Source organism: Chiloscyllium plagiosum, unplaced genomic scaffold (assembly GCF_004010195.1).
Source record: "Chiloscyllium plagiosum isolate BGI_BamShark_2017 unplaced genomic scaffold, ASM401019v2 scaf_10541, whole genome shotgun sequence".
In the NCBI taxonomy this organism is placed as follows: domain Eukaryota; kingdom Metazoa; phylum Chordata; class Chondrichthyes; order Orectolobiformes; family Hemiscylliidae; genus Chiloscyllium; species Chiloscyllium plagiosum.
In genome coordinates, this window is record NW_025213143.1 from 17,370 (window position 1) to 28,841 (window position 11,472).

The window sequence follows — 11,472 nt, forward strand, 5'->3', positions numbered from 1 at the left end:
ACAAGAGATGGCCGCGTAACAGGGAGTTGGCTTTATGAGAGAAAAAGTCTGCAATTCACTAATCGTCTTATAGCCAAGTCGTGTTTAATACACATGTATTACAGGAGAACTACGCATGTGAAAGACATCAGCAGCATATCAGAACTTCAAAAGTGTTTGGGGGGGTGAATATGGTGGTCATCGCTAACAAGGAAGTGCTGGGGAAGGTGAAAGGTCTGAAGCTGATAGCTCAGGATATTGTACAGACATTGATGGTGATCTTCAGGAATCATTGGAGTCAGAGAGGGTCCCAGAGTAGTGGAAAGTAGCTCATGTCACTCTCTCTCACACACACCCCTCCCATTTAAGAAAAAAGGGAGATAGAAGACAGGAAACTATAGGCCTGTTAGCCTGACTTCAGTCGATGGTAAGATGGAATTGCGGTAGATTATTTGCAAGTAAAAGAAAGTTTAATAAGTGGGAAGTTTTCACAAGTGCGATAACAAAAGTTCAGAGTCATTATATTTCTGTTAGCAGGAAAGGCTGGGAGGATTAGGGAACAATGGACAGATAAAGATATTGAGGCATTAATCAAGTATATAAAAATATCATATCTTGGATATAGACTACTTAGTTCAAATGAATTTCTTGAACAATATGAAGAGTATAGGGGCATTCTTAAGTGGAGATCAGGAAGACAAAGAGGGGATATGAGATAGCCTTGACAGTTAAGGTTAAGGGGAGAGAGTTGGGCCCCTTAAAGATCAAAGAGGTTATCTTTGTGTTGAACATCAGAAGATGGGAGAGATATTAAATAAATTTTTCACATCAGTTCTTACTATGGAGAAAATTTGGAGGCTAGAGAATTCAGGAAAATAAAATACCGACGTTTTGAAAACAGTTCACATTACAGAAGAGCAAGTGTTGGGGGTCTGAGAAAATATAAAAGTAGATATATCTCTGGGACCTGCTCTAGTGTATCCCAGGGTGTTGGGGGAAGTTAGGGAGGAAATTGTGGAGCCCCTTACAGAAATATTTGTGTTGTCTAAAACTATGGCTGAAGTGTCAGATGACTAGAAAGTGACTATTGTGCCTTTGTTTAAGAAGGGATGTAAGGAGAAGCTTGGGAACTAGACCGGTGAGTCTGACATGAATGATCAGAATGTTATTGGTAGTGATTCTGAAAGATAGGATTTATATGCACTTGGAGAGCGAAGGAATGTTTCGGGATATTCAGCAAGGAAAATCGTGTTTCAGCATCTTGATTTTTTTGAGGAAGTAACCAAGAAGATTTATGAGGGCAGGGCGGTGGACATTGTTAGCTTTATTCCTGATGAAGGGCTTTTGCCCGAAACGTCGATTTTGCTGAAGCTCCTCGATGCTGCCTGAATTGCTGGGATCTTCCAGCACCATTGATCCAGAATCTGGTTTCCAGCATCTGCAGTCATTGTTTTTACATTGTTTACTTGGATTTTAGTAAAGCCTTTGACAAGGTTCTGTATGGTAGACTAATTAGTAAAGTTAAATCACATGAGATTCAGGGTGAGCTTGCCAATTGATACAAAATTGGCTTAACTGCAGGAGTCAGAGAATGGTGCTGAAGGATTATTTTTCAGACTGGAGGTCTGTTACCAGTGGTGTTCCACAGAGATCGGCGCTGGGTCCAATTTGTGCGTCATGTATTTAAATGACTTAGATAAGAATATAGAAGGCATGATTAATAAGTTTGCTGATGACACCAAAATTGATGGCACAGTGAACAATGAAGAAGGATACCTAGGATTACAAAGATATCTTGATCAATTAGGTCAATGAGCTGAGGGGTAGCAAGTGAAATTTAATTTTGATAAATGTGAAGGATTGCATTTTGGTAGAACAAACAACATCAAGATTTATACAATTAATAGTTGGGCTCTGGGTAGTTGTAGAACAGAGACCTAGGAATTCATGTACATAATTCTTTGAAGTTTGTGTCACACATAGACAGGATGGTTAAGAAGGTGTTTAGCATGCTTTCCTTCATTGCTCAGTCCTTTGAGCATAGGAGTTGGGAGGTCATGTTGAGGTTGTCTAGGACATTGGTGAGAACTTCTTCTGGAGAACTTTGTATAATTCTGATCACCCTGTTCTTGGAAGAAAAATATTATCAGGATGTTGCCAGGATTGGGAGAGTTGGAGTTATTGGAGAGGCTGGAACTTTTTTCACTGCAGTGACATTGTAGAGCTTTATACAATAATGAGGGGCATAGATAAGGTGAATTGCAGGAGTCTTTTCCCTAGGTTTGGGGATTTTAAGATAAGGAGCCATATTTTTAAAAGGTGAGAGGAGAAATTTGAAATAAAGAGCTTTTTCAAAATAAAATAGTGGCTCATATGTGGAATGAATTTCCAGAAGAAGTGGTGGATGTGGATACAGTTACAACATTTAAAAGACATTTGAATAAGGCAGGTGGTACTAGTTTAGTTCAACACTATGGTCAGCATGGCCTTGTCGGACTGAAGAAGGATCCTTTTCAACGCTGTATAACTATGACTAAGCTTTTAGAGTCAATTATTAAGGATGAGATTGCTGAGCAGCTGAAGTGCAAGTGAAATAGGGTGAGGTTATGCTTCACAAATTTATTAGAATTCTTTGTGGTAATAAGCAAGTTAGACTTGAGAGCTAGTGGATCTGATCTATGGGATTTCTAGGCCTATGATAAGGTACCACACAAAAGGCTGTTAAATAAGATTGCATGGTATTAGGGACAAGGTACTGGATAGAGGATTGGCTGACTGGCTAAATACAGAAAGTAGAAAAAGGGGGTATTTTTCAGGATGGCAGTTGATAACTTGTGGAGTTTTGCAGGAGTCAGTGTTGGGACCACAACTATTCACATTATACAGTAACAATTGATCTGGATGGTGGAACTGAGGGCATTGTGTAATCTGCAAACTTAGCAACAAAGTTAGGTAGAGGGACAGGTAGGCTGAAGGACTTGGACATGACGAGGTGAGTGGGCAAAGCAGCGAACAGAACGTAATGTGTGAAAGTGAGAGGTTATTTACTTCGGTCAGAAGACTAGAAATGTATATTACTTTTTAAATGGGGAAGGGCTTCAGAAATCTGAAGCAAAGGGATTCTAGTTCAAGATTTTCTCAATGTTAGTCTGCAGGTTAGGAAGGCTTTCATGTTAGAATTTGGAGACGCTGATGTTGGACTGGGGCGTACAAAGTTAAAAATCACAAGACCAGGTTATAGTCCAATGGGTTTATTTGTAAGCACTAACTTTCGGAGCATTGCTCCATCATCAGATGGTGGTGGAGAATAAGATTGTAAGACACAGAAATTATAGCAAATGTTTACAGTGTGATGTAACTGAAATTATATATTGAAAAAGACCTGGATTGTTTGTTGAGCTTCTCATCTTTTAAATGAGAAACCATGTTGGTTTCAGTTCTCTCATATGTAAATCGCAAAACCTTTTTTAAAAGTTACATTCTCAAGTGAACTTTTAACAACTGGTGTCATGTCAACCCAGATAATGTATTGAAGGTGTTAGCTTCCCTATGTGAGGCTGTCTGTACCACAATGGTCAGACTGATTCTAATCTTAATCTTAAAAAAAGGATTTACAGAATCTTACATGGATTCATGCAATTTTTGAGCAAAGTAAAATGTAATTCTGCAAGTACAAATTCACCCCACAAACTTGTATGTGCATGTATGGCAGGGGAGGAAAGAGGGGATTATGAGTGTCTGTAAGAGAGTGTGTGTGAGTGTAAAGGGGTACAAGTGTGAGAGGGTGTGTCTGGGAATATATGAGAGAGGGTCTGCGTGAGTATATGGGTCTGTAGGAGTGTGTGTGTGTGTCCGTCTGTCTGTGTGTGTAGTGCAATAGGGTCACCTGTAGTGAGTCATGAACCCAAGGTCCCCATCTGATAACTTGGTTATCAGCCTCTGCTCGGCCACTTTACGTCATTTCCTGCCCCAAAGTTTACTTTGGAGGATGGTCACCCGAAGGTCAGAGGTCGACTGCTATGGACCACTGAAGTGTTCTCCGACTGGGAGGGAACACTCCTGTCTGTTGATTATTGCGTGGTGTCCATTCATCCGTTGCCGTAGCCTCTGTTTGGTCTCACCAATGTACCACACCTTAGGGCATCCTCGCCTGCAGCATATGAGATAGATACCACCATTATGCAATGTTGCCTATGCCCAATATATAATTTCAGTTACATCACACTGTAAACTTGTGTCTTCCAATTTTATTCTCCACAACTACCTGATGAAGAAGCAGTACCCCGAAAGCTCGTGCTTCCAAATAAACCTGTTAGACTGATGTTGTGTGATTTTTAAAATTTCATTTCAGGAGGGCTAGAAAATAAGAACTGACATGTACTCTTGAGGCTGTAATGAGATCTGATCAGGCCCCATTTAGAATATTCAGAGCAGTTTTAGGCCCCATATCGAAGGAAAGATCTACTGGCATGGAAGGAGGTCCAGAAATCATCCCAGGGATGAAGAGTTTGTCTTAAAGACTGTACTCAATGAAGTATAGAAGGATGAGAGGGATCTCATTGAAAATTACAGAATACTGAGGGGGCTGGATGGAGCTGGCATGGTGTGTTTCCATGAGTTGGAGAGACTAGGACCTGACAAACAGCCTCAAAGCAAAGGTATAACCTTTTGTAACAGAGAAGGGGGAAATTTTTTCAGCTGGCATAGTGAACCTGTGGAACCCACTGCCACAGAAAGCTGTGGCGGCCAAGTCACAGGATGGAGAGGTTCTTGATTTACAAGGGGATCAAAGGGGTAATAGATCAGCCATGATCGAATGTTGGAGCAGACTCAGTAGGCCAAATGGCCTCATTTTGTTCCTATATCTAATAGTGCTTATGGACACATTCCGTTTCTTTATCAGATAGTGTGGAGAGATGTGAGAGCATCACATCCTTGACATCTGAATGTATGGTGTACACAGTATGATTCATGCTAACACCATAAGCATTTTTTCCATAGGCCCCTTTCACACTGGATGAAGCACTGGACTTGCAAAAGCAAGGATGAAAAACCACGACAAACATCCTTATGAAAGCTGACTGGGCCACCATATTATGCGAAAAAGGCACTATCTGACAGGTGAAAAGACCAAGGTTGTACTGGCACGCATCTCAAATGATCATTCCAACAAAGGGACCCGACAATCTCGGAAAAGTTAAATTTAGTTACTGATCTGATGAATGTCAAAATGCCCAAATTGTCTCTAGATTATAGTTTTGACATAATTATGCATTTTTAACTTGCATCTTGAAAAAAGTACATTTTGAAAAAACATCATTCTCCCAGTTTTGGTGAGATTTCAGTTGAGATGATGCACCCTTAGCAGCTTGAACCTATGGCCAGTTGAAGTGAGATCGTGCTGCCCGTGATCCAGACTAATACAGCTTGTTGCAGCCTTTCAAGTGGAAAGAATCCCAGATCAGGAGGCAACTAAACAAGAAATTAAAGGGAACCATAGAATGAATTCATCTGGGACACCAGTGAGAAGCTATTACTTGTTTAATAGCAGTTAAAACATTGTGATTTAGTCTGAAAACAGCTGCCCAGAACCACAGGCACTGACTAACAAGGAATCCTTTTCATAAGCTTTTATTCCAATACATTTCCCAATATTTCCACTAATTCTTTGCCTCTCCAAGAGCAGAATGCAAAATCTAGCCAGTCATTGTCCCTTTACCAGTGTCCTATTTTACTTTCAATATCGAATTATAAGTCTGAATTAAAAATCAGGTATCTATTGCCTTGGGAGTTTGTGGAGTCTTAAAATGTTGCAATGATGTTCCTCAATTAAGTACAAACACAAGCTTCCCAGTTCAATGGTCATCCATAAAATAAACAGTGGAGCTACTCTTATTTCCATTCAGTAACATCCCTTCAAGTAGAAAACTGTGTTGTGACATTGTTGCCCATGAATGGAGAAGTCACAGCAGATTTTTACAAAAATTAGTTAGTCTCAGCCGTGCTGTCTAACTAGGGAATTTCACCAGAGTCGGCAACTCTGAATCAATTTTTTGATAGATTTAATACTCTCCAAATTTGCATCCTTGAGGGCCAACGCAAGTAGCACTGGTTTGTTCCCAGACTCCTCAGACACAAAAGTCACAAGGTGCTTTGCATAAACATGGATTAGAGGCTGTAAAGAAAAACAGTAAAAGGTTTTGTAAGTACACAATAACGTGAACACTCAACATCATCAATTTAAAAGCTGAAACATATCAGAAACATTCAATTGGGGGGGAAGTGGGAGACCACTGATGTGAAATAAGACAGTCAAGCACTCTGAAAGGACATATAATGGTAATACTCAAGGTCACAGTATATGCTAAATTTCTGAACAGATGAATAGACAATCATAATATAAAATCAATGCCAATAACAGAGACAGTCAAAGCTTTTCACTTTGCACTCATCAGGATGATAATGCAAAAAGCAGAGAATTGAAAAGTTTCTATTTATACAGCATGAAATGTGGGTGCTGATTGGTTGGGCTATCATTGCGTACAGACCAATGGGATTCCTACAGTTCTGCATGTAGATATCAATCCTGGTGAACAGAACCATAGGCATCAGCTCACTGTTGGCTTGATGCTCAGATAGGGTGTATCAAAATGATCCCAAGAGATAGTGCTATGCTGATGAAATCATCATTCTCAATATATCATGAAGACTCATGAAAGAGCCTCTCAGCAACACCACTTTTAAACCTGAATGACATCCAGTTTACTGCAGATTATTCTGGAAGTTGGAGATGTCTCAAATTTAAAAAAGCAGGTGAAGCGAGTTGTCTTACACTTCTACTTTTCAGTGAACTCATTTGCAGTTTACTCCCCTTACAGGATGCTGCAACAAGCCAAATAAGTACTTTGTCTGCCACTCAAAGCTACATACAAATTTCAGTGCCAGTGTGATGCCACTATTTAAAAATTCTACATTCTCGTCAACTACTACTTTCAATGATCTAGCCTTCTGGGATACAGAATTCTCAATATTCACTATTCTTGGAAAAAAATCGCTTTGCATCTCAGGCCTAAACAAGTTTCTTCTTATTCTACAATAATCTAGTATATCCTTTCTTAAATTGAAGGACCAAAACTGTATACAAAAAACTCCATATGCAGCCTCACCAACATCCTTTACAGTTATAACAACACTTCCCCATTATTAAACTCCAAATCTCAACCAGGGTACCAAAATAAGCTTTTCAGGCTGCTCACATAGCTACATAATTCAGACTACAAAGTTCATGTCTAAATCCCACAGCATTTAAAAAAAAATTGTTCTCAGTAAATGTCTTTCCAGGTAAGATGAACAAGACTGATTACTTAGTCAGCAAAAAATCTGAGGTTATATTGCTAAATTAATAGGTTCTAAACTGACCACAGGGATAACAAACATAGCAAATAGTGAACAATTTTTTTTAAGATAAGCAGTGCACTGTATGTAGGTTATGGCAGTGGATCAAATGGTATGGATCTTTGTTTTTGCTCCACATTTGCCTTTTCCCTCCCTTTTCATCTAATTCTAAGCATCTTTCTATTTCTTTTTCCCTGGTATGTTTACCTAGCTTCCCCTTAAATGCCTTTCACCTCAATCACTCCCAGGATAAAATCAATCCTTCTTTATTGAAGAAAATTTAATCTCAATTTTTGATGTTGACAGTCTGTTTAATTTCAATACATAGTATCTTTATTGTGCAGTTACACACAGTATCTTAAGGGCCTAAATTGTGAGCTACCTGAATGACATATTCATGAATGCTACACAGGCATGCACGTGTTAATTAAATAAATTATTTAGATTAGATTAGATTACATTACATTACATTAGTGTGGAAACAGGCCCTTCGGCCCAACAAGTCCACACCGACCCGCCGAAGCGCAACCCACCCATACCCCTACATTTACCCCTTACCTAACACTACGGGCAATTTTAGCATGGCCAATTCACCTGACCTGCACATCTTTGGACTGTGGGAGGAAACCGGAGCACCCGGAGGAAACCCACGCAGACACGGGGAGAACATGCAAACTCTACACAGTTAGTCGCCTGAGGCGGGAATTGCACCCGGGTCTCCGGCGCTGTGAGGCAGCAGTGCTAACCACTGTGCCATTTATGGCCCTGTTTTTTTGTTTCCTCTATAAATGGAAGCATTTTTGATGTCTATCCTACCAATTCATTCTTAAAGATCTAATTAGGTCACCCCTCAACCTAGCCAGCCTGTTCAGACCTTCCCTGTCCCTTGATCTTCTTACCTCATCCTTTCCCATGAGGATCTTTGTGCTAAGTGTGGGTTTGCTGATTTCATTTGCCACACAATGTGGTGCAACAGAGATCAATGTTCCCATTTTGCCATACTGCGTAACCACCACAAAGATGTGATCACTGAACAGTGTACACACAACCTCAGTCAGGATTCCATCAACAATTTCTGTAGTCTGCTTGGACCGGATAATACTTTCTGTTGCCATAAGTATCCTCTCAGATTGACAGTTTCTGATTAATTCAAGAATATAGATTCTAGAATTGATTCTTTACCTAAATTGAAAAAAAAAATCAAATTAAGATATTTCCAAAATATCATAACATTTCTAGTTCAGTTACATTTCACTCATCATTTATTCATAATCACTAACAATAATGAAAGCTCCTAACAATAAAACAGAATTTGCATGTTCCAAATCTGAAGTTGCACTCTTGCTGGCTGTAAAAAAACAACAATGCCATAGGAATAAGTGGAAAAAATATACTTTGGTTTTGTAAGTCAGTCTTCCAGCATCAGACTTCTTACCTTAAAAGTAGCACGTTGTTTGCCCCTTCGTGCAATTATGGCATCAAAATCCTTTCCAAAGGCTTGAGCACTGAAGATAGTATCACTGTTAGCAGAGCTGCCTGCTAAGCAGTTGACCCAGGTAACTCATGTTTCTATTCGGATTTGAACTAAGATGCTAGCTTATTAAATTTTTAAAAAACTCAGAACTGTGGATGCTGTAAATCAGAAAGAAAAACATAATTGCTGCTGAAGCTCAGCAGGTCTGCAGCACCTGCGAAGATAAATCCAAGTTAACGTTTCAGGTCTGGTGAGCCTTCTTAACTGAACCTGAAACATCAACTGATTTCTCTTCACAGATACTGCCAGGCCTCCTGAGCCTTTCCAGCAAAATCTGTTTTTGCAGCCTTATTAAGCAGGCAAGGGGTGTCATCCCCACTTGCTGGCAAAAGTGGATGCACTGTTACAGCTGCCACTTCAACAAAGCTACAATCTGCATCATCAGGTGGGTGTTTTGAATTTTGAATAACAGGAAGTTAGCCACCACTGTCTTGGGCAAGGTTTATCCCACAGATTAACTGTTTTACTGCCATCTGGTCATTGGTATTTGTCAAGAGTGTGGTGCTGGAAAAGCACAGCAGGTCAAGCAGCATCTGAGGAGCAGGAGAATCGATGTTTCGGACATAAGCCCTTCATCAGGAATCTAGGCTTATGCCCGAAACATCGCATCTCCTGCTTTTCAGATGCTGCCTGACCTGTGCTTTTCCAGCACCACACTCTCAAGTCTGATCTCCAGCATCTACAGTCCTCACTTTCTCCTAGGTTGGCATTTGTGGTACACAAATTGGCTGCTGGATTTCCTACCTAATAACATTGACAGTACTTCAAATACTAAATGAAGCATCACGTTTCTCTCCAGACACTTGACCTGCTAAGTATATCCAGCATTTTTCAACTTTTTAAAAAGTGCCTCATTAACTCAAGATATCAGATCAAAATACAACATCTACACTTTCTGAAGTTCTCTCTTTCTAAAAATGTTAATAGTTCTTGTGGGATATAAATGAATTAATGTTATTTCTGCAAGTATAAATTCTGATACAGAATGGGAATGAGAAAATACATATTCAGCAAAAAGAAAGCATGAGACGTGAATACAGAACAATGGTGGATATATGGGCAAACAGGAAAGCATCTGTTTCCCCCTTACACGGGGACACAGGAACAAACCCTAATCAAAGAGGTCAAAGTGGCCTCTGGATGGAAATAGATGCTGATAGAAGAAAAGATATGCCTAATCAATAATCTATAATAGACTGACGTCAAACACCCTTATGGGAGTCAGAGATAAGAGTTTGTCACGGACAAGACAGGATAAACAGAAGTTGTGGGATCAGTCTTAAGGAAATAAGTGACGTAAGCGAAGCAGGGAACAAACAATGGAATAAGGAAAAATATGGGGATTCAAACTGTATAAATTTCGAGAGTTTGTTGGATTTGGTGTGCATTTTGTCATTACCTTACCAGGTAATTAGACAAAGCACCCATCTATAGGTGTACAAATAAATGGCTGATCAGAAATTAGTCTCGGACTGAAATTATTAAAGTGAGTGAGCTTTTGTTTCCCACATTCTGAAACACTACTTCACAGTCCACAGTCATAGAATTTTTAAATTAGATTCCCTACAGCATTGAAACAGGCCCTTCAGTCCACACCAACGCTCCAAAGAGTCACCCACCCAGACCCATTTCCCACTGACTAATACACCTAACACTACTGGCAATTTAGACTGGCCTATTCACCTGACCTGGACATCTTTGGATGATGGGAAGAAACCAGAGCATCCGGAGGGAAACCCACACAGACAGTCGCCCGAGGCGAGAATCGAACCCGGGTCCCTGGCGCTGTGAGGCAGCAGTCCTAACTGCTGAGTCACCTATTACAATCTCTGGGTCAAAATCCTGGAAACCTACTCCCTACCCACCCTAACATTATAATGTGCATACCGACAGCACATCAGTTCACCACTCGCTCACTGAAAATTAGTAATGGGAAATAAATGCTGAAGGTCACGTGGAATCAAAGAATAAAAGGAAGCGGTGACATGAATCAGTTCTTCCTGCCCCTCTCGAACACTGATGTCCCTGCTTTGTATTTCCAGAACATTCCGTTTTAAACTCTCGAACCGAGGCTCTATGAACACCGAAGCCAGCGGTGAGGGAGATTTACCGTCCATCGTGCACGCTCTTTAAAGGCTTCCTCCTGCTGACCGGTGATTTAGAAAGCCGCACACCCCACGTTATCAGTAAATGCTCACCGCATGAGACTAACTCCCCCGGAAATCCGAAAAACCGATCGTAGGCCAGGCGCGCATGCTCATAACCGAAACAGCGGTTTCCCCCATTCTGCGCATGCTCAACTGCCCCCGCACGCGCAACTTTCAACGGTTGTCCCGTGAGATGCGAGGCTTTTTATCAATGACAGCAACGGGTCTTCGTAAAGAACCTTCCAAGTAATAAAACCTCCCAAAGAATTTTAATCAAAGGGTTATAAAGATAGTATTTGAAGATATGGAGAGCAAGTGACCACCAATTCAGGCAATGGTTTTTAAAGGATCGTCACAAATATTAAGAGAGGAAAAAGGAGGAAGGTTAAAGGAGGGGAATCAAGACCTTGGGACCTC

General features: G+C 40.4%; 1 protein-coding gene across 3 annotated transcripts; it reads right to left on the minus strand.

The window, feature by feature from the left end:
• Positions 1 to 4,242: 4,242 nt before the first annotated feature.
• Positions 4,243 to 11,190, minus strand: psmg3 (proteasome (prosome, macropain) assembly chaperone 3). 3 transcript variants are annotated; one of them, XM_043686172.1, is made up of 3 exons: positions 11,107 to 11,190; positions 8,274 to 8,556; positions 4,243 to 6,154 (listed from the first exon to the last, which is right to left on the minus strand). In XM_043686172.1, the coding sequence occupies exons 2-3, from the start codon at positions 8,487 to 8,489 to the stop codon at positions 6,002 to 6,004; spliced, it is 369 nt and encodes a 122-aa protein (XP_043542107.1). In that variant the 5' UTR covers positions 8,490 to 8,556; positions 11,107 to 11,190; the 3' UTR covers positions 4,243 to 6,001. The 3 variants fall into 3 exon arrangements, with proteins under 3 accessions (XP_043542107.1, XP_043542106.1, XP_043542108.1); XM_043686171.1 differs by having other exon boundaries at positions 11,019 to 11,133; XM_043686173.1 differs by lacking the exon at positions 11,107 to 11,190 and adding an exon at positions 10,597 to 10,620.
• Between the last annotated feature and the right edge of the window lie 282 nt (positions 11,191 to 11,472).

Coding starts and splice junctions, on each gene's coding strand:
- psmg3 (XM_043686172.1), bottom strand. CDS start 8,489: ATGGCAACAGAAAGTATTATCCGGTCCAAGCAGACTACAGAAATTGTT. Junction 6,155..8,273: donor TCCTCATGGGAAAGGATGAG/GTAAGAAGATCA, acceptor TTTTCTTTACAG/CCTCTAATCCATGTTTATGC.